Below are 26,333 nucleotides of genomic sequence, written 5' to 3'. Positions count from 1 at the left end.
TGTATTGGGCCTGAATGGTAGCACAGTGTTAGGGTGTTTTACCTTACATGTGGCTGACCCCGAACAGACGTGGGTTTGATCCCCGGCATCCCATATGGTCCTCCAAGCTAGGATTGATTTCTGAGCACAGGAGTAACCCTGAGTGCCATCGGGTGTGGCCCAAAAAACAAAAACAAAACATAACTCTCAGTATTGGTTTCAGCACTTAATGAAACTATTTCCTATCTTTGAAATACTTAATTCTGTGTTTATCTAAATATGCTTTAATTCAGGAAACCAGATTAGATTAATCAAACCCAATAAACCTTTAGTGAACCAAATTGAATTAATTCTTGTTGATGAGTATCTGATCAAGAATCTCACCTTCATTTCCTCCCTTTCTGTTTTTTTTTTTTAAATTATTCAACAGTCATGTGTATGGATTCACCACTGTTCTAGCAAAGGATATACAGAAGTACATCAAAACTCTGTCTTATGGATCTTATCTATTCAGAAACTGCAAGAAACTCTTCCCATCCCTCCTATTAGTACTGCGGTCCAACTTTACAGCCTTATTCTATCCCTGCTTCCACATGTCATCATTTAATCATACTCTGATGAGAGTTCTTTCAGGAAAATCAATCAAAGGGTCAGAGCAATAGCACAGCAGTAGGGCATTTGCCGTGCACACAGCCAACCCGGATTTGATCCCCAGCATCCCATATGTTCCCCTGGAGCCTTCCAGGAATGATTTCTGAGCTCAGAGCCAGGAGTAACCCCTGAGTTCTGCCGAGTGTGCCCCCTCCCCAAAAGTCAATCAGATCCTGCCATCACTGCGCCAACATTTTCATGACTTCTCACTACGTATGTAATAAACTTCACTACTTTCAGTGGCCTATAAAGCCCTGTAACATCACTCCCTGTTACATCAGCTCCTTTTCTCAGCTTTCTAACCTACTGACTTGTCTACTCCACACCATCATCTTTTTTAATGTCTTGTCCTGACATTGACCACAATTACTCATGATCATTCAAGACCACATTACATTGAATCCTTTGAGGAAGCTCTTGCTCCCTGACCACCCCAATCACTGTACTCTCAAACACATTCATCACATCACTGTTTTTCTTTGTAGCATTTATCACTTTCTGAAAATAGCTTATATACATGTATAGTTGTTAATAAATGTCTCCCATACAAGATAGAAACTTTTTGGGGGGCCATTAGCCTGGGCTGGTTAAAAAGTTCATAAACTAGCTAAATTGAATATGTTCTTCATATTCTTCCATGTCTACTCATTTCTGTTAACCCATAAGCAGATGTCAAGTTAAACTTAACATCCCCAGTGGTTAAGCTAGATCACTTGTCTTGTCATTGTGGTGTCTCAAAGTTTCAGTATTATTTGGTAAATAAAAGATCTGCTCATTACTGAGGGATGGAATATTACTAATATAGCCATTATTTTGTTTTTGCTTTTGGGCTGTATCTGGATGTGGTCAGGGCTTACTCCTCGAAGTTCTTGGGGAACCATATGGGCTTCCAGGATCCAACCCATGTCAGTCACACTAAGTTAAGTGCCTTACCAGCTGTACTACATTCAAATCCTGGAGACCAATCTTATTATCAATATTATATGGAATGGAAGGCAGATTATCAATCACTATTTCTCAGTTTTGCTGCTTTTTTTATTCTGGATGAGGAGCATGCATATAACTCTACATCTCCAAAACTGAGTGATATCACTGCATGGCATTGAGAAGATGGTATATAGATCGTATATCAATAGTGCATAGATAGATATATAGACAGGTCTGTAGATAGGTGTTGAAGTTTGAACCAAGGTCTTGAGGATTGGAGACACATAAAAAAGCCTTATGGCTATTTTGATAACTTGACATCTGGGAAGGAAGAGCCATATTATAGCAAGACTCCACGATGGAGCATCCAAAGACTTGGTTCAGTTACTCCCTTTTGATCAGTTCACTTAATCTTTTTTATTTTCTTCTTTGTGAGATTAAAATAATAATTCTTTTCCTATTTATCTCACAATAGTTTCAGTTGGCACAATTATTTTTCTGACATTTCTTTGTAAGACATGATATGATCTAAAGAAACATTCATAGGCTCAAGTTTCTGACCCTAATGTCAGAAGCAGAGACATGAACTTGTAGATAGATGCTTTTTCATACAAAACTGTATGTTCTTCCTCCCTCCCTCCTTCCCTTTTCCCCTCTCTCCATAATTTCAGCCACAGAGGTGAGGTTGTACCAGGCTTGGTGGTTTGGACGGAACTGGACATGCATGTGGAATTATGAGTATGGAATATAGGGGCCATAGAAGTATATAGTGGGTAATACAGCTTGCCTTCCTTGCATCCATATGGGCTACCAGGGATCCAACTCTTCAATCACACAAAGAGTAATTTCCTGAACACTAAGTATAGCTAAACTCCCCTCCCCTAGTAACTAGGTGTGCCAGCCTGCCTGTTGAGGTTTAGGAACAGACTCTGCAACATCACATTCTTCCATAAGCTTTGTTAGAAAGTTGAACCAGGTGAGTTTCTCCACAGTGAAGTCTACTTGGTGGGAAGGATAGTATTACTAAGTATTTTATTTTAGATGCTTTTATTTAAAAAAAAAAAAAAAGAACATTCAGATTGAAGAAATACCCCAGAAGGTTTGATTCTAGGCACTCCATATTGCTTGGAGAGATCCGTGAGTACAGAGCCAAGACTAAGTCCCGAGTATTGCCAAATATGTTCCTCTCTACCACTCGCACCCCTAATATAGTCACCACTGTTAGTTAAATGGTGTCAGGTTTTTGGCCAGGAGTAAACAAAAGTTTAAAGAAACTCTCAAGGATACTTCAATCCTCTTACATCAAATGCAGTGATGGTAAAGGATATAGTAAGTAGAAGCAGCAGTCTCTATTAGTGATTCCTTATTATAAGTTGCTGTTGTGGTATAGCTGAGCTGTCCTACTCCTGGATCCACCACCTCTAGGGCTCTGGCCATTGACTTGAAGGTGGTGCTCATTCCCCTTATCACTTGCTCCCTCAGTTTTTATCTGAGAGATGGAATGATGAGTTATGGGAGAAAAGGAGTAAGAGGCACATCAAAGAACTTTCTGTGGCTTCATTGGAAGAGCCGTCTTGGCTTATAGTGGTTAGCTATGTATGTGCTGTTTTCATCATGAAGCACCTGGGGTTTGTTTTTCTCTAAAGATGTCAATAAAGGAGAGAGAATCCAGGGGAAGGGCAACAAAAATGATGTATGGCTCGGAAAGGAGGAGAATAACAGTCTATAAATATTTGAAAGGTAATATAAAAGAGGGAGGAATTATTTACAGCAAGGGAGAGGAGTTTTGACAGTGAACAAAAGCTTGCATCTAGAAGCAGGTGGAAATTGGGTTGAACTGAAAAAAAAAATTAAAGAAAAATTAAAAACCAGTATAATAAGGATGATTAAGCAAAGAAATGTCATTCTCATATGCATTTGTGTTGACAAGAGCTAGAACAGTAGAAGTAAGTGATGCTTCTCAAACAGAATTCATGCACAATTGCTAAGAACAGTTTTCCTAATTCCTCTGACAGGGGAGAGTGAGCGGTACTTTATTCTTTGTTTTTGAGTACTTTGTTTATTTAATTCCCAATTCTTTGGCATTATGTTTGCAACGGTGGTAATAGTAATTCTACTGTACTGCCTTGCAGACACTGTCAGCTTCATGTCAGGTGTGTTTTGTCTGCTTTGTGAGTTATATTCTCATTTAAATTTTACAGCAACTCTGTAAAAATAGGAGCTCTTTGTTCTACTGAAGGAAATTGAGCTCAGGTAACTTGTTGAATATTATCCACATTTTCAAATGTGTTCACTGGCAGGCAATTCTACCCTAGAACCTGGACTCATAGTCTGTTTTTATGTTCCACAACTCTAAGCTCCATCACTCATTCAGAAGCTTGTGCATTTGAGACTCACTCCACAGCCAGGTACACAATTTATATCCAAGTACAAGAGTAAAAGAAATTAAAAAAAAAAGAGTAAAAGAAGTAGTTGATGTCTAACTTGAGCCAGTTGTGCCAGGGTTAAGGCATATGATTAGTCTACTACTACATGGTCCTCTGAACAGTGCCAGGAGTAACTCATGAACACTGATGGGTGTGACCCCAACCTCCCAAAGTTGATGTCTAGAGATCTCCCTTTTTTCTTTGATATATATTTTCTGTGTCAGTGCTATAGTGTTACTATAATTACATTTTTTCATTTTACAAATTCAGTTATATCATCATTGCAGTTAGTTATCCTTGTAAATTCATAGTGATCTCTATGGTTTCATAGTGGAAGAAAAAATTTATCAGGTAGGTACTGTCACTGAGCAGAATACAATTTATAATGGAGGTTTTCTTGCAGAGTTTAATAATTTCTTTGGCTTTCTAACTCCTACATGTGTGCATATTAATATATAAAATACATGTAATAAATATTTAATCTTGTGAAACAAACTTAAATAAAATATAAACAGGTAATATATGTAAATATTTATTTGGGGGAAAGGGCTCTGTCTCAGTGATGCTTAGGGGAACATGATGTGGACAAACCTAGGGCTCTCACAGACAGTCTGCACACTGAACCTGTTGGGCTTAGCTAGATTCCTGACTGATAGTTTGGAATGACTCATACAAAATACAGAGTTATATTTACTAAAAATAAATAGGATTGAGTGCTGAGGATGTAGTTCAGTGGTAGACTGTGCCTCGTATATGATAGGGTAAGGGGCTGGGTGATCCTTCACTGAAGAAAATAAAGTCAAGGTGATAAGTAGGTATTTGGGTTTTTCCATGCCATTGCCATTCCAGAGTGTAAAGTTTTTTGTTTTTTGTTTTTTGTTTTTTTTTTTTGGTTTTTGGTTTTTGGGTTACTCCTGGCTGTCAGAAATAGCTCCTGGCAGGCACGGGGGACCATATGGGACACCGGGATTCGAACCAGCCACCTTTGGTCCTGGATCGGCTGCTTGCAAGGCAAACGCCGCAGTGCTATCTCTCCGGGCCCCAAAAGGTGTAAACAACCTCCCTGTCGGGGAATCAAACCCCGGTCTCCCGAGTGACAGGCGGGGATACTCACCACTATACTAACGAGGAGGATGATTTTTTAAAGTTAAAATGGTTGGACTAGAAGGGATGAGAGCAGTAGTATAGTGGATAGGGTGTTTGTCTTGAATGCAGTCGGCCTGAGTTTGATCCCCCCTAGAAATAACTCCTGAGCATCACCAGATGTGGCCCTAAAAATGTTGGACTGGAGAGTGAGCTCAGTGGGCTGAACACACACTGTGCATGGAGCCACAATTGATTGCTGAACCCTCCCCAGAGGGTAACCTGAATGACTGATGGCTGGGGATGGCACAAAACAAAACCTAGGGAAATATTTGCATTTGCTCTTAGCACATCTCCTCTTGGCTAAAATCGAGAAGTCAGTAATAGTTGAGTAAATTGTTGAGGAAATTGTCATTCTAAGGGGACAGTGACAGATCTTTGGGGAGGAGGAAGCAAGTATGGAGTTAAGTTTCACACATATTTCCATAATCTTTGCCTAGTCCTTTTACCCACTGTTAAAGTGAAGACCAGGCAAGTGGGAAGTGTTTGATGGTGTGTAGAATCAGGAAATGGCTCAATGCACTGTCATTTTTTTTTTTAATTTTTCATGAGTTTTCCCTAGTCTGCATTGTTCGTACCTTTCTCTGGAGCCTTTTCTGAAAATAAAGCACTTTGTGATTTCTGTCCTGCTGTTGCTTGCCGATGCGGTCTTGTGAATCCCTCTCTAAAGTCGTCCCCAGATTACTTTTACTGTACACTGGAGTGATTTCACCCTGGTCGTATTTCTTCCAAGGTCTCCTATCTCGGTTACTTGTAAGGCAACTCCTCCCCTCTCTTGTTCTCTTTGATCTTTTATAATTGCCTTAAGACTCTCCATATTTAATCTGCAGTGACTTTGTTTCTCCTCCCTATTTTTGCTGTTTTCAGTTCCTGAGAATTTAATAATCTGTTTCTTATTATTTTCTAAGTTTTTCTGAAGGTGTCATATTTTCTGTCACCTTGCTTAATAGGCTTCGCTCCCCATGCACACATTTTATTTTACCTATTAATACAAGTCCATGCTGTACACTCTGGCTAACAGCAAATAACGTTCTATCATTCTGTGGAATTGGTGGGCTTCTTCATTTTAGTACTAGCTGACATCTCTTCTCCCTGAAGGCACCCACAGATGCATATGGTAGTGCTATAAAAATGACCTTTCTCATTTCTCAAGTCCAAGGTCAACAATTGAGCACTCTTGGCATGGATTGAACTGGTGAATGTGTTGCATTGTTCAAGAGGTCATTCTCACAAGTTTCTATTTTTTTTTTTTTTCTGGAGTAGATAGATGTCTGAACTGCTGCAGACATAAGGGAGAATAGCTGTGAACTGCTCTTTTATTGGTTAACTTTTTCATGAATCCTTCCTGTGACAGCCCTGAGGAGAAGCAGCTCTGTCCCATTGCAGTCGCTTCCCTTTGGCATGAAGTTTCTTCTTAGGTTAGCATGATTGGGTCAGTACTTTGTCCTGGGATGAATGAACTCTCAGGTGAGTCTAGAGGTTCAGCCTATTTTGCTTTCTGCTGTGATGGGCACCTTAATCGTAAATTGTATTTTTAAGGCCTGTGTGGCTGTTCCTTTGTTTAGATAAGGACCATCGCTTTGTTGTTGATTTGGAAACAAAACACCTTTATTCTCTTGCAAAGTTAGTACTGTTTGAGACAGGTGGTGTAAGTCTTGAGAAGCACAGTGGAGGCTGCTGACCGACTTCTCTACTTCTCTACTCCGACTCTGCTGACTCTTGGCCAAAGATGGTGCTGTCCATGCAGGTTGCATGGCTTTATAGTTTATGTACTCTTTCATCTGTGTCACTGGTGATGGTACCCTATCATCAATTTTCCTAGGTTTACCTCTGTTTGGAGTGTACTCATTACTCGAGACTTCACGATCTCTCTATGTCATGGCAATTCTGGAAGCATGTTAGGCTTCCAGTGGTCCAGATGGTGAAAGCTTGTACAGCAAACACCAGTAGATAAGGGAATTATAGAAGCAACCCAGGTGCAACTGTACTTGTCAAAACACAGGCAGTTATGTGGCCTCTGTCATGCTCTTCTTAGTTGGTGCCAAAACATTTTAGTTGTGGCCCAATTTGGACTTGTGTTTATTTCTTCCACTCAAGATTTAACTTTCTGGGCCAGAGTGATAGTACAGCAGGTAGGGCATTGCCTTGCACATGGTCTATCCAGTTTGATTCACAGCTTCCTGTATGGTCCCCTGAACACTGCTAGAAATGACACCTAAGTGCAAGTTTTAACTTTTTGGGGCCAGAGTGATAGTACAGCAGGTAGGGCATTGCCTTGCACATGGTCTATCTAATTTGATTCACAGCTTCTTCTATGGTTCCCTGAACACTGCTAGGAATGACCCTTGAGTGCAGAGCCAGGAATAACCCTGAGCACTGCCGGGTGTGGCTCCCTTCCCAAAAACAAATAAAAGATTTAACTTTCTTTTGGTTAAAATGTTGTAATACACACATCTATAGAGATGTTTATGCCTGTAACGAAGGACATACGGTGCAATGATGAAAGTCATGGACAGAAGCTGTCTAACACCATGGTCTTCGAATCCCTATTGTCTACTGAATTTGTGACAGTCGTAGTATTTTAAACAGGCCTCTCTACCTGTGCTTACCATGTTTCTCTTTTTTAAATTTTTTCTTGTTGGACCATACCTGAGTGTGCTCAGAGCTTCCTCCTGATTCTTTCCTCAAGGATCTCTCCTGGTAGGATACAGGGGGATCTTATGTGGTACTGGAGATGAAACACAGGTTGGCCACTTGCAAGGCAAGTGCCTAGATTCCTGTACTATTTAGCCCCATAACATGTCTCTTGATTGCATCACTCTTCAAATATATGCTTAACTTAATTTCATATTGTGTTGATTATGATCCCCATAGCATACAAAATCCACTACTAATGTTGCTTCTGTAAGACAGTGAAATCACCTAAGGATGCTTTTCTCAGAACACGTCTCTTTATTAAGTGATGCTATAAAAGTCTGTGTTTGTGTGGATATCTGTGTAAGTAGATACACTTACACATGTACACATACAATCCAAGTTGTCAGAATTGTCAGAGCCTTTCAGGCCTAGCATTTCCTGTCTGCCACTAAATTTTTGTTTTGTTTGTTTTTCTTTGGGCCACACCCAGCGGTGCTCAGAGGTTACTCCTGGCTCATCGCTCAGAAAGTGCTCCTGGCAGGCTCAGGGGACCATATGGGATATTGGAGATCAAGTCTGGGTCATCAGCATGCAAGGCTTTACCACTGTGCTATCTCTCTGGCCCATCCTGTCTGCCACTATATAAAGCCAGAAGCCTCTACCTCCAGTAAGAAGAGACAAAGAGGGCAGGCAGCATTGGCATAGCTCATCTTAAATGATGATGTGATTATTATTAGAGTATGCCTTGACCATTATTTTTGTGGCTGTGTTTATGAATGTTTTTCGAGACAGACAGGAGATGTCAAAACATGTTATGTCACCAGACTTTTTTCTCCTGTGATTAGTGATATGTTTGGTGAAGTGATGTGCTCTGAGGAGGAAGTTGGGTTGCACAGATGGTCATCTTACATATACCTTTTAGTGTGCTTTTGGGGAGAACTTTTGGAAAGAGTTGGCAGCTGGCAAAAAAGATTTCAGTGGCAGAATGCAGAGTTGAAGGAAGCTTTAGGGTGAGCTGTTTCAGAGATGAATCGGGGGAGCCACCAGTTGCGAACTCACGGCCAGAGTCACCAAGCCATGTGTCCCAGCCACAGTGCTTCTTGGCATTTCCCAGTAGAAATCACTGATCTCTGTTGTCATTGTCTCTGCCTGTGGAATTTGGGAAGCATTGAGTTGGACATGGTTCTGTGCCTTCCAGTGTTTTCAGTTAGCAATCATTTCTGCCCATTTCTGGGAATCCATGTCGCATGGTCCTTAGTAGACTTTTTTTTTTTTTTAAAGTGATGAGGCTCACTGGCCACATCTGTCAGCTTTCTTCTGTCCTAATGGCACCATACATAGTCCAAGCATGAGGTCCTCCTGTGGATGCATGCCCATCCTCAAGCTTTCTCCCTTTAGTTCTCCAGACATCAGCACAAGTGATTTAGTTATTTCCTAGCAATTCCTGATGGCTAGATTTTATGCAAAGGTTGTTCCTCTTCTGGTTGACTTATTTTTTGGCAACCCATTGAAGAATGGATGAAATTTGACTGAAGCACAGAGGAACTTTATTCAGAAGGATTTAGGAAGGTGAAGGTGGAAAGTGTGTGTGTGTGTGTGTGTGTGTGTGTGTGTGTGTGTGTGTGTGTGTATGAGAGAGAGAGAGAGAGAGAAGGAGAGAGAAGGAGAGAGTGAGAGTGAGTGTGTGATATACCAGTGGGTTGGGCCTATATAAAAGTGGAATACTTTCATTTGTGGCAGTAAAGTTTCTGCAAGCTTGATAATACTGAGATCTATCTCACTCTCGTGCTCACACCTGAGTCTTAAATGTGGGCTCCCTAAAGAGGTGGTGGAAAAGCTCTTCCATGACTAGGCATTTCAGCCACCCCCAACCTGTTTATTTTCTGCTGTGATCGAAAAGCTGCATTAGTGCAATGCCATCTTTTGGAATGTAACCCTAGGTATCAGATCTGAAGTGAACATATTAAATGCACCTAGGAAATGCATACCCCTGGGTAATTTTGTTTTTGTTTTCATTTTTTGTCTTTTGGGCCAAACCCCGTGACACTCAGGGGTTACTCCTGGCTATGTGCTCAGAAATTGCTCCTGGCTTGGGGGACCTTATGGGACGCCGGGGGATTGAACCACAGTCCATCCTAGGCTACTTCTTGCATTACCACTCCAGCCCCCCCCCCATAATTTTAATTTCTGTTTTGACCATAAATTTTTCTTCTGGTTTTCACAAGAACCTAAATGTGGGAATAAAGAGAAAGAATTTAAGATAGAAAGATTTTTGTTTCTGTACATCCTTTTTCTAACCCCACCTTTTCCCAGTGGTGTCTTTAAAAAGCACAATCAATTAAACAGCCAAATCAAAGAAAAGGGAGTATTAAGGACTTTGGATAATTTCTCCTTGAGGTTATCAGCTCCCACATAGTAGACAGTGCATTATGTTTTCCTCTGATTTAAGGGCAGATACAACTCCATGGAAGTGGGAAAAAGACACCTCTGGGAGAGGCCTAAAACCTTCCAGATTCTAGTTGTCTCTGAATGACAGTCTTATACTATACCTTCCAGGTAAGTGCTAATAAGCTGAAACCTTCACAAATTTGGTAAAATGGGAACAGTTAGCTGTAACAATGCGAAACCTTGGAGGTCACAGACCAAGCTATGAGAAATCATTATGCATGGTAATGGGTAATTACAGATAATGGTTTTCTGGGGGTGGCAGAAAGTATACAGCCCCACTGTCTTGCCTGGAATGAACATTGAATAGCACATTAACTTATATAGAAAGCTGAAAGTTCATCCTGGGAACAGCGGCTGGTTGCCTCCCCTCCCCGCCTAATACATAAAATCTTAGGATTACTTCAGGGAAACACTGTATGTAGAATGGTTGTTTATAGACTGAGCTTCTCAGGAGTGGAACTGAATTCAGGGGAGATGGGCTGGGGGAGACAGAATTTAGGGAAGGTTGCGCTGGTGCAATATTACAGTGCATAGGAAATTTGCCTTGCACATGGTGATCCGAGTTCAATCCCTGGCCTATCCCAGATAATCCCAGAGCACTACCAGGAGTGATTCTGGAGTGCAGAGCCCAGAGTGTGCCCTGAGCATTGCTGGTTGTGGCCCCCCCAAAAGAAAAAGAGGGCTGGTGTGGTAGCACAGCACTAGGGCATTTGTCTTGCACGTAACTGACCAGGAAGGATGAAGGTTTCATCTCTGGCATTTCATATGGTTTCCCAAACCAGGAGCGATTTCTGAGTGCAGAGTAACACCTGAGCACTGTTGGGTGTGGCCCAAACAACAAGCAAACAAACAAACAACAACAATAACAAAAACCAAACCCCCAAATTAGAGAAAAAGAATTTAGGAAAGAGAGGGATCATCAGGTCTCCTCCCCCTGGTGGCCTTTGTCATCCCCAGGTGATTCTGGACTAGAGACAGGTACATAGCACAGAGGCTGCTTGCTGTGCTGTTGCCAGGTTTGTCTGAAATAGCCTGTCATGATTGCCTGTGGGAGAAACAGATTGTTCCCGCATTTTCTGATTATGACTTTAGGGAGTGATAGCACACTGACTGCACTCAAGGCTACTGTCTGGCCTCACAAGGCAAAGAGCAGTGAGTACCCTGTTCTTTTCCAATTTGCTGCAAGCCCTGCCAGGTACTGTCCAGTCCCCCTGTGCTACTCCAAAGAAGAGTGGTGGGAGCTGTTATATTTTGTGTTGTCTGGTCACTTAGTAATTGTCTTGCTTGATGGCCAAGTGTGTTATTATTGCTGAGTTATAATGGTGAAAGCACCTATAGCTGACAATGGTAGTGGGACAGAACCTTTCTCAGCCCGCTGTGGATCGGTGCCATATTATATACCTTATGTGCTACAGTTAAAAACTTCCACTCAGGCACAAATAACTTGGGTATTCAGGGAATCAGGCCTAAGGCCCTGCTGCTTTACTGTGCAGTGTAGTGGATAAAGGCTCTTTTACAAGAAGCAATGTTCCAGGCTTAAGGAAAAGAGATAGAGATGTCTAGAATAGGCAGAGAAACTCTAGTTCAGAAAACATGTGCTCCAGTTGCTCTGAAATTTATTTGGCTGGGGAGGGAAATGCCTGTAAAGGAGACATTATCAAGTATTTTAGTGGTAGGACCCTTTTGACTCTTAGAAACACTTTGAAGGGACCGGAGTGGTGGTGTGGAGTGGTACAGCATCTGCCTTGCTGGCGTTAGCCTAGGACGGGCTGCGGTTCGATCCCCCGGAGTTCCATATGGTCCCCCAAGCCAGGAGCGATTTCTTAGCGCATAGCCAGGAGTAACCCCTGAGCATCATTGAGTGTGGCCCAAAACAAACAAAAACACATTGAAGACCTCAGAGCTTTTGTTTATGTTGGCTATATATTGGATATTTATTTAATTAAAACAAAATATATTTATATTTCCAAATAACCACAAAATAGTTGATGTAAGTAATATCAATAAAATTAGTCATTTTTTGAAACAAATGAAATTAGTAAGGAGGATGGCACCATCATCTTTTTTGACGAATCTTGATTGTGTAGATTAAATGGAGATCTTGGGCTCCCCTTGCACCTTCAACCAGTCTGTTCTGATTGAAATATATGAAAAACATTCATCCTCAAAAAAAAAAATTCATCCTCACACAGATAGTTGGAAAATGGAGATAAAGAGACCAAAAAGATAGCACAGTAGATAAGACATTTGCCTTGCATGACTGCTGGGTGTGACCCAAAAACCAAAACCCCCCCAAAAATAAAAAAGCTCATTTCCTAGAAAATGTCTGAAGGCTCTTGACTCATCCTTTTTTTTTTTTTTTTTTTTTTTTTTTTTTTTTTTTTTTTTTGGTTTTTGGGCCACACCCAGTGGTGCTTAGGAGTTACTCCTGGCTCTGTGCTCAGAAATTGATCCTGGCGTCTTGGGGAACCATATGGGATGCTGGGATTCAAACCACCATCCATCTGCATGCAAGGCAGATGCTCTACTGCTGTGCTATCTCTCCGGCCCCTCAGCCATTTTTGTTAGCAACTTTCAACTATTCTATTTGAATTGTTTAATTGAAAAGCAATGGAGTAAAGAGTTTAGCACAAGTGTGCCTTTTTCTTTTTCTGTTTTTTTTTTTTTTTGGTTTTTGGGTCACACCCGGCAGCGCTCATGGGTCTAACACTATCATCCCATTGATGTAATTCTTTCCCACTTATCATACAATATTAAAAATAAAAGGATGTACTCAGCTACCAATTGGGTAAATATTATTCTTTTTTCATCAAGGGCAATCAGATTGCATGATGAACATAAATTACTTTACACTGTGGCAGTGAAAATTTTATTTTTTACATCATTTTACATTATTTTTATTATTTTACATGGATTATTAATTTACACTGTGGCAGTGGGAAATATAGTGATTATATGCAGGTTAAAGGGGTCGCCTTTATAGATGCTCCAAAGCCAGTGGTTATTCCATCATTACTTCGTCAGCTTTTGTTTGCAGTTGGAAAAAGGCAAATAATGAAATATGGAAAGACTTTTGACTTCTTGGAACCTTGAGTCATGACAGGATTCCTTCAACTACGTTGGATCTGATGGTGTTGAAAGACCAACACCCAAAGGCTTAAAGCTGTTTCAAGGCTGCTGCTGCTACAATTATCCCCCACAGTTCAGTGCCTGTTTCCATCTGCAAGGCTCAGTAGAGCCATCTAAGATGTGGCTTGAGGAGTTTTACGACCCATCCTGGGCAGCTTCGTAGAGAGCTGTGGGTTTAGAGGTTCCAGTAGGCTCCATTCCTTAGTCCAGTGCTAAGTCCTAAGTCTAGTACTCCTTAGTCCCATGTTCATGATGGTGATGCAAAAGCAGTGACATTGGGTCTCTATGCTCCTCCATGGAGTTTCCAGGTTCTTCAGTATTTTCAAAAATGTATATATTGAGCAATAAAAATGCTCAGATTCAGTTAGGAAATAGCAGCAAAGTTTATTCGAAAGTGAAGTAGAAGAGAAAGACACTCTCCAGCAGGAGAGGTACTTAGTATAGGACTAAGTTAAGCATGGTTTTTTATTGTGGAGTTCTTACAGAAAGCCTTGATCAAGTGACAATGTTGCAGGAAACATAAGGACTGTAGAAAATTTGGAAATTTTGGATTATCTTATTGACTATTTGCCTTAAGTATTGCCCATTATCTTTTTTTCTTTGGTGAGTCTTAAATTTGGGGGAAGAATTTATGGTCTTGGGAAATTTTTTAACTTCCTTTTCTCAGGAAGAGCCCATGATTCTGCAGGAATGTTTAAAATGTGGAACACAGCTAGCTATAATGTAGTTGCTTGCAGCCTTTTGCCCTGGCAAGTGTAAACTGAGGCTTCCTCTTTCATTGGCTAAAAACATCTTACAAAATGAATGAATGAAAACAAGTTGATGCTAGATTTTTAGGACAGGGTATATTCATGCTGAGCACAAAAAGCCAGGGAAGCATTGTCTGTTAAGAGGTGACTCATCTCTTTCATTTATGGAGAGTTCTGCTCTTTCACCTTACATAACATAACCCTTTGAGAACTGCAAGAATGAAAACAAATGTAATTTTTATTAAAAGAAAATGGACACATACATAATTTCATATGTTATCTATGATATTGTGTTCAGTGGTCCCTTGGGCGTCCTTAGGGCTATCCAGATCTGAGTGAGCCAGGGAGTTTGAGGAGCTTTGTGCCTGTTAGACATGTGTTCTCCCATGTAAATTATCTTGGCTTTGTGATTTTATTACTTTTTGTTTTGGGTTTTTTTCCTTTTGTTTTCCTCTTCCCTTGTTTTGTGTGTGTGTGTGTGTGTGTGTGTGTGTGTTTCTGTCACACAGACCACTGTTCAGGATATTCCTGGAGGGCTCAGATGACCATTGGAGTGCCGGGGATTGAACCTGGATTGGCCACATGCAAAGCAAACACCCTACCTGCTGCACTTTCTTTCCATATTCAGTATTCTTAATTTTATTTCTTTATCTTGTCTGCACATGGAATTGTTCAGGACTTATTCCTGATTCTTATTCCTACTCAGGCATCACTCCTGGTAGGGTTTGAGTGACTGATTGGGGTGCTGGGGAGGGGATTACACCATGGTAGGCTCTGTGCAAGGCAAGTGCTATACTACCTATCTTTACAATACAATCTTTTAAAAATATTCCAGTTATATCTCTTGACACCTCTTCTTTAAGACACTTTCCTGTCCTAACAGTCTAAAACAAAACAAAAAAATACACAAAACAAAAAATCCCGAAAGAATCTGATAAATTAAGCCCCTACATATTTCTTTTATTTATTTATTTATTTATTTATTTATTTATTTATTTATTTATTTATTTATTTATTTATTTTTGGTGGGGGGCTATACCCAGCAGTGGCGCTCAGGGGTTACTCTTGGCTCTACATTCAGAAATCGCTCCTGGCAGGCTTTGGGGAACATATGGGATGCTAGAGATCAAACTGGGCTTTATCCCTGGTTGGCTGCGTGCAGGGCAAATGTCCTACTGGTATGCTGCTGTTCTGGCCCCATTAAGTCCCTATATTAAAAATAATTTATTTTGGGAGTGCTCCCACAAGCAGTATTCAGACCCTGGAGGCTGTCCCCAGCAGTCCTTGAGTGTCCCCTCTCAGTCAGATAGTCCAATGCTATGACCAAAGGATGCTGCTGCTTTGCTAGGGCTGTTTGTAGGGACCACAACCAGCAGTTCTGGAGAACCAGCTGATACAGAAAATTGGACCGGACATGAAGCTCCCAAGGCCCAATATTTTCAGTTTTCTAAATACAGCTCAGAGAAGGGGTTTTCTGTGGAGACTCTGAGATCTAGGTACAGACTTTATCCAAAAGGTTCCTGCTATAGAATTTCTTCCAGATGAGAGCTAGTAAAGGATTCCAGAATTTTCTTGGTCAGCGCTCCTTTAGAGTAGAGCCCTTGATGGAGAGGAGGCATTGGCCTTCTTTGCTGGCTTCTCTCCTCCACTCCCTGTTTCACCCTGCTGCCTCCCAATCTACTGGGAGGTGTGGATGGAATCCCAGTGTGTCTCTGGCATCTTGCCATTGATAGGGAATTCTGAACTCGCCAGGAGAGAGAAAACTCTCTTTCTTAGCCACGAGATAGGCTTTCATGGCCATGAGACATTTCCTAGTAAAGTCAGAGAAAAGGCATTTAATTCGGATCCGCAGCCCACTGCAGGGCAGGGCTAGTGTTCCTGATGGGCCAGCAGGAGTCTCAGGCCCCTGTGGGAGGGATGAGATGGGGAATGCCCCCCCCCCCATAGCCCCTCAGGGCTGCTCCCTGATGCCTCTTCTCCACAGTTTCTTCCCCCAATGAAAGTCAAAACTTGTCCTCTAGGTTCAGAATCTCTGGCATTCTCATCCCACTGCCTAGCCTGTGTTCTCTCATTAATCTTGATTTCCTTTTAAAAAAATTGAGTGCAACCTTCCTGCAACCAATGCCCCCCCTCTCCCTCCTCCCCCACCCTCTGCTATGAGTGATTCCTTAGCATAGAGCAGAAGTAGCCCCTGAGCATCACCAGGTGTGGCCCAAACCTAACAATAAATAAACAACCCAATCTATTTATAAAATAGGCATAGAATATGGGTGGATAAAGCAGTTGTGGTATAGATGCACAAAGGAATACTATTCAGTAATACAATGAAATTTTGAATTTTACAACAATTTTAATGGAACTAAAGGATGTTGTGTTAAGAAAAATAAGTCAGAGAGGGAAAGCACAAATGACAGATTATTTTATTCCTATGTGTTATATTTTTAAAAAGCAAGGGATTAGATAGTGTTCAGTGGGAAAAAAAATTCTTGGATTCTAGCAACAGAACTGAAGTTACCAAGTAGTATTGTGGGTAGGGAGGGACGCAAAAAATAAAATGAAATCTGTCATGTCAGGGTTTACTCTTCCTGGCTCTGCTCTCAGGAATCACACTCCTGGTAGGTTCAAGGAATATGTGGGCTTAGGGTATGGCAAATTCCCTAATCATTATAACTGTCTCTGGCCCTGAAAGTCCTTTATTATGGGTCTTGCATTTTGAAAATGTCTCAGTCAAATAAAATTCTAAGGTGCCTAGGATTTGATTTTGAGCTCATAATCTGGGTGAAAGACAAGTTCCCAGAGGGCAAGGACTGAATTTGCTCCTGGCTGGGCCGCTGCACACAATGGATGTACTTAGCACTAGCCACCCAGTGGCCCCAGGGAAGCCTGTCATCTGGCTTTGTGGGAAGCTTATGTTTGCTTCCATCTTGGTTGTCTCCATCTTCTCCCTGGCTTCCTGTTGATGTCTTTGATCTGATCTTGCCCAACGTACTACATGCCTTTGACTTGCTATTTTTTCCAATCCCTTTTGCTCCCACATGTATTTTTTCCCCTTATATTTGTGTACCAAGCTTAGCCAGGCTTTCAAACTTGACCCTTTCCTCCTTCCAGAACCAAATTACTTGAACTAAGAGTTAGGGTGGGGTGGGTTAACTTAATTCAAGAACCACTGTAGGCTGAAGGGTGGACTTGAACTTACCCTCCTGTCTGCAGGCCATTTGTCTTCCTTGTTCATGGCTTCCCACTGTCTTTTTTCTGTGTGTTTGTTTGCCGTGGCCCCTTCCAAATGAACCCTGCAGTGCAGGAGATATAGTCCTCCCTACTGCCTTCTTATAGAGGGGACAGGTCACCTTGTATACAATAGATTCTCATTTGGGTTTTGTTTTGTTTTTATTTTTGGGCCACACCTGGTGATGCTCAGGGGTTACTCCTAGCTCTGCATTTAGGAATTACTACTGGTGGTTCTGGATATTTGTATTGGGGGAACCTTATGGGACTTCAGAATGGAACAAGGGTCATCTACATGAATGGTGAGTGCCCTATTTGTTGATCTATCTCTCCTACCCTGTTAGTGCCTTTGTTGCATGGAACTTGGGTTGTTTTAAACAGAGAAGGTGCCCAGGTAGGTGCCATCTCCCTATTGAACATTCCCCACACCATGGCCTCAGTCGGTGCAGGGAACTTTTTGGAACCCTGTGAGACTTTGAGAGGTTCAGGTGGAAACCAGGGAACAGACACATTTTTTCCCCATGTATCTTTCTTTTGCTTCTCTCCCATGCTGAGAAGCATCAAACTTATTATTCCTCAGTCTAGAATGTCAGGAGCTGATGAATCTAGACACAGGGTTGCTTGCAGAAAAGACTGTCAAGGGTCAGGGGCACGCACCCTGCTGCCTTCTTCCAGAACCCACCAGGTCTTTAAGACCTGGATTTCCCTCCTAAATAGAAATGCAGAAAAGCACTTAAGTTCTTTTTCTGCCCCTGCCCAGAGCACAGCAGACTGTCAGAATGGTGGATGATTTGGTCTTTTGAACTTACTGCATCTGATAAGCAATTTTCCTGATAAGTAATTGTTAAAAATAGAAATTTAGGGGCCGGTGAGGTGGCGCTAGGGGTAAGGTGTCTGCCTTGCAAGCGCTAGCCAAGGAAGGACCGAGGTTCAATCCCCCAGCGTCCCATATGGTCTCCCCAAGCCAGAGGCAATTTCTAAGCGCTTAGCCAGGAGTAACCCCTGAGCATCAGTGGGTGTTGCCCCCCCCAAAAAAAAAAAACAAAAAAAAAATAGAAATTTAGGAGGATTGGGCACCTGACAAATCATTGTGCATGGGTCATTGTGAATCTCATCTTAAACATTCATAGATTCCACATTTTGGTTTTATTTATTTTTATTTATTTTTTTTGGGGGGGCACACCTGGTGATGCTCAGGGGTTGCTCATGGCTATGCACTCAGAAATTGCTCCTGACTTGGGGGCCAAATGGGACATCGGGGGATCGAACCTTGGTCAGTCCTAGGTTAGCACGTGAAAGGCAGACACCTTACTGCGCCACCACTCTGCCCCCTTTTTTAAAACTTTCTAAAGGAAACTATTGGATCTGGTTTTGTCATTAAAAAAGGTACTGGACTCAGGCGGCTTGAGTGGAAAATAAAAAGGTCAGATCTAAATACCCAAGCTAAAGTCAATGACAGTAGAATTAAGAGACCCAAACTGTAACAAGATAAACACAAAAGGGACCTGTTACATTAGTATTCCAGGGGCCTAAGGATATAGGTATGGGATGCAGGCTGGAAGCTATGGTTGAAGGGAAGTCAACACTGGTGGTGGGAATTGCCCTAACTTACTCACAATATGCCTGAAATACAACTGTGAAAGACTTGTAATTCATAATGGTCTCAATAAAAAAAAATTTGTTTTTTGTTTTTGGGTCACACCTGGCAGTGCTCAGGGGTTACTCCTGGTTCTGCACTCAGAAATCGCTCCTGGCAGGCTCAGCGGACCATATGGGATGCTGGGATTTGAACCATTGTCCTTCTGTAACTAAGACAAACAAACGCCCTACCTTCATGCTAGCTCTCTGGACCAATCTCAATAAAAAATTTTTTTAAAAGGTTTGTGTGGGGGACTGGAGAGATAGTATAGCAGGTAGGGCACTTAGTTTGCATATACTGGAACTGTATATGGTCCCTCAAAACTCACCAAGAGTGATCCCTGAGAGCAGAGCAGAAGTAAGCTCTGAGCAGTGCTGGGTATGATCCTAAAAATAAAGGGGGGTTGTGAATTTGAGTATGAATCTAAAGGACTTAAAGTGCAACAACTCTGGAAATCTTGACACTAGAGAGGTGTGGGGATAAAGCCTTCACATACCTGAAAATGAATTACTGGTTAACTACTATTAATATGCCATGGGCCCAGAGACCAGCCTCTAACACTGCAAGATCAATAGGGATATTTATCATATGTGAGTATTGATCTCTCATGAAGAAGTGAATCATATTTTACACTGTATACGTTAGTGCAGAAAAAAAAAAGTAGCAGAGACAGTGGGAAATTTCTTAAGAACTGGAGGAAGCTATGGATTCGAGCCAGGGAATAGAAGGGACAAGGCTGGCCAGTTGTAGGGAAGGAACCCTGTCATCATGCTCATACATGCCTGTCTACACCTGCTGCTTTCAGAGCCATTGCCATTGGTTTCTTCCTGCTGATTTTTCTTTCTTGCAGCACAAGCTACATGAGGCCTTACAACACTTAAAACCTCTCTTTTCATAAGTATGTTTGAGTCTGGGGGCTTTTTTGCAACCACTGATCCAGAAAGCTACCAGGTTCTCCTGGAATAATACTTTGTGCTTTCTACTACTGGTGTCATTATGGGTTTTTGTTGTTGTTGTTTCTTTGTTTGTTTTTGTGCTATCGGCTTAACTCCTGTCTCAGCACACAGAACTGCTTTTGGTGGTTCTCAGAAGATCATGTGGGTCAAGGATGGAATCTGAGGCAGCCACGTGCAAGACAAATGCCCTCTTCACTGAACTATCTCACTGGCTTTTACTATTGCCATTGTCAAGTGACCTTGGCCAGTTTTTCTTCAAGAAAAATAATGAGATCCAGTTTAGGATTCATTCAGAGGCCAAAGAGATAGTACAGTGGATAGGTTATTGCTCTGCTTGCAGCAGACATATGTTCAGTACCCAGCACAATGTAGGGTCCCCTGAACCCAGTTTGGCAAAATAAAAATAAAAACAAGAACCAGTAAGGTTCCTGTTTGCATACAGGGTTCTATTACTGGCTTCCTATATAGTAACCCGAACAATGCCAGGAGTGATTCCTGAGTGTAGTAGAAGTAGGAGTAATTCCCAAGCACCCCTGTTTCACCCCAAACACACACACACACACACACACACACACACACACACACACACACACACACACACATTTGGTTTAGGGATCAGGGAGAGAGCTCAAGTGGTAAAAGGCATGCCTAGTACATGCAAAGCCCTGAGTTCAGTCTCCTGCATAGAGAGTGCATCAATATCCCCGTGCACTACTGGCCATGGGGCTGGTTTTGCCGTGAGTAGTTCCCTGCTCTCCTAAGCAATGCTGTGCAGTGCATAGTTTTCTCTAAAAAATCATTAACTTTTTTTTTTTTTGCAAGTTTTGAAGGATAAAGAAAGGACTTTTTGTTTTAATACTCTTTTGTGGTCTTCAGTGGGTACTAGTGGTCATTTTGTAAGAAGCCTGGGTATGTTTGGTGTTTGGAGGAGGAGGAAATTACAGTCACGGCCAGGTAACAGTAAATGTTGGTGAATTCAGCTTAGCTTTTCAAAATTAGCTTTAATTTATTATTCTGTCAGCTATTCTATAATTGAGAGAATGGTCAGAAGTAACCTATTAATATCCTGATGTCCACGGTATAGTCCCTTGTTAGTATTACATCAGAAATCTTACTTTTTTATTTTCATCAAGAATAATGATATTTAATCTGAATTGTGCTGTGGCAGAATTCGTAGAAATGGCATAGTCTGCCTATATCTAGGCTCTTTTGCCAGGGATGGGAAGTGCCTCTGTTCATTCTCAGGCTGGGAGAGGACTCATTGCATGCTCGCTTAGAAATAAAGCTGGCGTCTTTCCTTATTCCTGGTTGTGGTAAATGTTTATGATGAGATTGGTTGTTTGGATGGAATTCCCAGAACACCAGATATGCCAGTGATTGTCTTGAGGTTTCCTTCTTTTCTATTTTCAAGCTAGTAATTATCCTTCCATATCATTCATCAAGTAGATTATTCTAGATCAATTTTATTCTGTCTTTAAATTTTGGACTACACCTGGTGGTGCTCAGGGCTTACTCCTAGCTCTGTTCAGGAATCATTTCTGGTGGGACATAGGGGGACCATATGGAATGTAGCAATTAAACTTGGCTGCATGCAAGGCAAGTTCACTACCTGCTGTACTATCTATTTCTCAGGCTTCTTCTCTTTTGACCCGGGGAACTGCTATCAAGTTAAGTGTGACACTAGTTATCACAATAACAAAACAAAGGGGAAGATTGGGGGAACACCAGTGCTTTGGCTTCTGTACTCTGCTTGCTTAAGGAAGTTAACTACTGTAAACTTGGCTTTGGGCTCTGTGGTGAGCCTAAGTGCTGCCATGACAGGCTGAAATTTTAAGGTAGAAAGACTAGGCCCAGGGAACAGTCACTTCCTGGAACCAGACCCTAGGGCAGGGGTCTCAAACTCAATTTACCTGGGGCCGCAGGAGGCAAAGTCGGGGTGAGTCAGGGCCGCATAAGGGATTTTGCTTACTGAATATTCGCAATAAAAAATCACATTAGTAAGAAAAAAAATCGCAAAAAATCGCATTAAACATTTGCATACCCCGAACGGAACTGCTCGGGGTATGTGAATGTTTAATGCGATTTTTTCTTACTAATGCAATTTTATTGCGATTATTCGGTAAGCAAATAATCGCGAATACTGCTATATTTGAAGGCCGGCTACCGGCCACAAAGTGTTGTACCGAGGGCCGCAAACGGCCCGAGGGCTGCGAGTTTGAAACCCCTGCTCTAGAGGTAAATGCCAGGAATTACACCCACATAAAGCTAAGCAGCAGCTGACAGAGGGCCAGATGACACCAGCACCCTGGGTCTACAGCTGACCTTTTACAGCAAAGGCTTGCCTAGCCTTGGTCCATACCATCACCCAGACTTCCAGAGGCTACTTAATCAGCTATGGAAGGAAGTGAAGGAGACAATGTTTATGTTAACTCTTCACCTCTTTGCTTTCTTTCACGTTCTAGCTACCATATCTAGGGAGTTTTTTTTTTTTTTTTGATTTATATTATTTGTTGTGAAGTGCAGCGAATGTTGCTGAATAAAGTCACACATAGCCAAATTTGTTGCCTAGATCGGATATCTAGCTTTTGGATTGACTTAAGATTCCTTCTGGGTAAAAGACAGGCTTGGTACAGTAAAGATAATGTCTAACACTTTATTTATTTATTTATTTATTTATATATTTATTTATTTATTTATTTATTATTTTGGGTCACACTCAGTGGCGCTCAGGGTCTACTCCTGGCTTAGCACTCAGAAATTGTTCCTGGCAAGATTAGGGAACCATATGGGATGCCCAGGATCGAACCCAGGTCCATCTTGGTTCTGCAGCATTTAAGGCAAATGCCCCTACCACTGTGCTATCCCTCCCTCTAGCCCTAACAGTTTTTTTTAATATTCTCAGGAGAAATAATTGCCTTAATAAATAAATTTGCAAGCGGAAATACTTTTAAATAATAAATAATTATTAAACAATATGTTGGAAAAATGTATTTTATGTAGACTATGTCAGCCTCACCAGCCTTCTTTTATTTTGGCTACAGGATGAAATAATAAGTTCAGAGTCTTTGCTCAGCAGCTCTGGAAATCTTACAGTTGTGTGCACCCCCAGTTTACTACCATACTTTGATTCTCTTTCTAGAGGGTCGCATGGTCATCCAGGATGTTCCTGCTGTCACCAGCAGAGGGCACATGGAGAACAACTCTGAACTGGTTTCTGAACCCTACTACAGCAGTTTCTACCAGCCGTCGCTGTTCCCTTACTACAACAATTTGTACAACTACCCTCAGTACTCCATGGCCTTGGCTGCTGATTCCTCTTCCAGCGAGGTGGGAAGCCCTCTCGGGGGATCCCCTGTGAAGAACAGCCTTCGGAGCCTCCCAGCACCGTATGTGCCTGGTCAAACAGGAAATCAGTGGCAGGTAAGATGCTACCCAAGGTAAAATGGATAACATGACACACTCTCTACCTTCCCTCCCAACACACACTTAGTTCACAAAACAGACTGCCGCGTGAACTGCCTGGTGAAAAACCACAGACCACTTATAGTTTCTTCCTCAGTGTCTCCATTTTCCTCATGCTGTTGTGTTCGCAGCAGACTGAGCTGGTCTGAGATAGGATTCACCCATCTCAGAGTGAGAGTGTGGACCTGAGACACTTCACTCTGTACCTCTCAGCTGCCCTTCAGCTGTAAGATGGGGTGATTCTGTGAGCCTCGTCCTTATTTTAAATGCATTGGCCGGGCTCAGATTTCTCACCCTGGTTTTGGTTCTAACATAGTATGATGTATGTACTGGGGGGAGTTTTCTTTATATTTTTCCAAAAATTTCAAATGAAATTTTCCTCTGAGAAGATTCTTTCCATTCTGCTTCTGCAGATTTCAGATGAAGGGAGGTAGTTACTATTCAAGTCAGCCCACCTTTGGGATTCTCTCCTGATTCTCATGAATGTCCTTTAGGGTATGCTAAACTGTCACTTTTTAATTCCTTGGGACTCACAGCTCCACAAGCTTTTTATATGATTTATTTTCAGAATCAAGACTATTTAAGATGAGAGTGCTCTAGTACGTTGGTGTCAGAATTGAAAGGCAGTTGAAGAGGGGAGGAAAGGAGGAGCTTCCTTTAAGTCTTTAGGTCTTCCTTTAAGCCTCCTTTAAGTCTTTCAAAGTGTCTGTTGGATTTTATGATCTGGGGCAGGTTTTCAGCTGATTTCTCTTAGAGACTTTTCTCTCTGAAAGGAGAAAAAAAGCATCATGGTTTTTGTAAGAATGGCCAGTTTACCCCATATTTCCCAGCAAGCTGCGGTTGCTCTTTTGCTACTGTAATGTTCTGGTCTCCTGCCTGTGTCCAGACTTTTAGGGATCAAGTAGGAGGGCCCGGAAACCTGTTGTCTTAGGAGATGAAAGATGAGAAAGAAAATGATGTTCTGAAAACTCAAGGGGAGTTTTACAACAAAGCCAGAAATCTCTTAGGTTCAGTGACTCTCCACCATGTTTAGTGACCCTCTCAGGTGACAGATGTGGCGGACACACTGATGTTTCTTTGCGTTTTCCCTGGAAAACTGGGGAAGGTGTAAATGACAGGGGTCTTGGATGTCCTTGAAAATCCTCCCAAGGGCACCCTTCTGTGATGGGTGGAAGTGCTACTGGGATCTTGGAAAGATGTCACAAATGCCAGGTTCAGAAACTAATCGCATGCATTACTCACAAGCGTGGGGAGGAAAGAATTTACCTGAATTTATCCTACTCTTGTGAGAGGAGGATGAGATCCTAGATTCTGGATCTCAAGATCCAAGTCTCTCTTTTGGGATTTAGACTCTATAGGTTTGCATTTCCACCTAAGTCCTTTGTTTTCCTTTGGGGATTCTTAAACCTCTGAATATTTTCCTTCACTTGTGCAGCCCAGAAGCTTCTGGAAACTTCTAGAACAATATGTGGTTCAAATGGCTTGTAATGCTTCACACCCTTGGCTCCTAGTGTCTATAACACCTTGAATTGCTGTTTGCAAGTTGCAATTTGAATCTGCACACAGGTGTGGATAAATTTATAATCATCTACAAAGCATATCTGCCATAGAGAGAAGGGGACCCTAATCATTGAGTCATTGAGGTGATGGGGCTGCACCTCAGGCTTTCTTTGTCTTTTCTAAGAGTCTGTAGATCAATCCTGTAAATAATGTAAATTAAGTTTTGTATTATTACAACCTTGTCCTGCCAGCAGAAATTATTCCCATTGAATGGGGGGGGCGGCAGTGAGAGAGCGCGCGCGTGAGAGAGAAACAGAGACAGAGAGAGACAGCCATCAGCTTGCAAGATGATAGGTGACAATTAGCTCAGTGATGTCTGCTCTGAGTTGGACTGAAGAATTCTAGTCCTAAGAAAACTAACATATGGCTGAAGATATTGGCTCAGCACCATAAGCTAGTATGTGGCAATGTTCACACTAGAATCCCGGCCTGTTGAGCCAAGAGAGCAACATTCTGTTCTTTGAGAAACATGGATTCTGGCACCAGGTCAGCCTTCTTTTCTAACTTGTGATTAAACCATTAGGAAAACTTTGAGCAAAATCCTTCACCTCTGAATTGCTTTTCTTACCCAGAGAATGGATGCTCGGTCAGCTTTGTAGGGAGGTTGTGGGAAACAGAAGGTGAAACCAGCACGGCTGGTTCAGGGCTATTTCCCTGTACTCCTACAAGTGCTGTGTGTGTCAGAGGCAGTGGACTCATTACTTTACTTGACCCTCTTCTATCAGTTGTCAGTATTGTTTCTATGTATTTTTCTTATCTACCTCAGATACCCTTTGTAACAAGAAGGGGATATAGAACGTTTTAGTTACTAAAAAACTGACACATGAATCTGGGCCAAATAGGAATGTATATTTAATAATTTTTATCATTTTTGGAGAGGAAGTTTATCCACTTAGGAAATAGAAAACAAAGTACACAGAGTAGATTGGTACAAAGCAGGCTGAGGGAGATACATATTATAGAGAAGCACATCGCAAATCATTCTTAGACCTAGGACAGTTCGTCATAAGGAACTGAAGGTCTGACTTTGTAACTAGAGATGTTTGGGTTTGGGTGTAGGGAACAGCTGTGGGTTGGGGCTACCCCTTCGCTGAGTTTTCTGCCTATGGTTCCCAGCTCTGTTCTTCGCAAAGTGGGGAGTGCAGAGTTCTCTTGGCTGCTGTATGATTCTCTACAAGTTGTACTTGGAGGACCCCTTTGCTAGTATCTCCTCACTGAAATCTACTCTGGCTCAAATGAGTTTTTGGCTAAGAAAAAAAAAGTGGGGTCGGGTCCAGAGTGGTAGTACAGCATGTAGGACATTTGCTTTGCATACTGCAACTCAAGTTCAATCCACAGCATCCCAAGTGGTCTGTCCCCTGAACAGTGCTGAGGGTGGTCTCAAAACCACCACTACCAAAAA

General features: G+C 41.9%; 1 protein-coding gene across 1 annotated transcript in view; it reads left to right on the top strand.

The window, feature by feature from the left end:
• DMRT1 (doublesex and mab-3 related transcription factor 1) overlaps positions 1-26,333 on the top strand; it is a 119,350-nt gene that overhangs the window by 14,254 nt on the left and 78,763 nt on the right. Inside the window, exon 3 of the mRNA XM_049773768.1 lies at positions 23,049-23,329. Coding sequence (XP_049629725.1) covers positions 23,049-23,329 — 281 coding nt within the window. The remainder of the gene's footprint in view (positions 1-23,048; positions 23,330-26,333) is intronic.

This window comes from Suncus etruscus, chromosome 1 (genome assembly GCF_024139225.1).
Source record: "Suncus etruscus isolate mSunEtr1 chromosome 1, mSunEtr1.pri.cur, whole genome shotgun sequence".
NCBI lineage: Eukaryota > Metazoa > Chordata > Mammalia > Eulipotyphla > Soricidae > Suncus > Suncus etruscus.
Note: the sequence above shows the minus strand (reverse complement) of the source record. Positions and strands in the feature narration are given on the sequence as shown.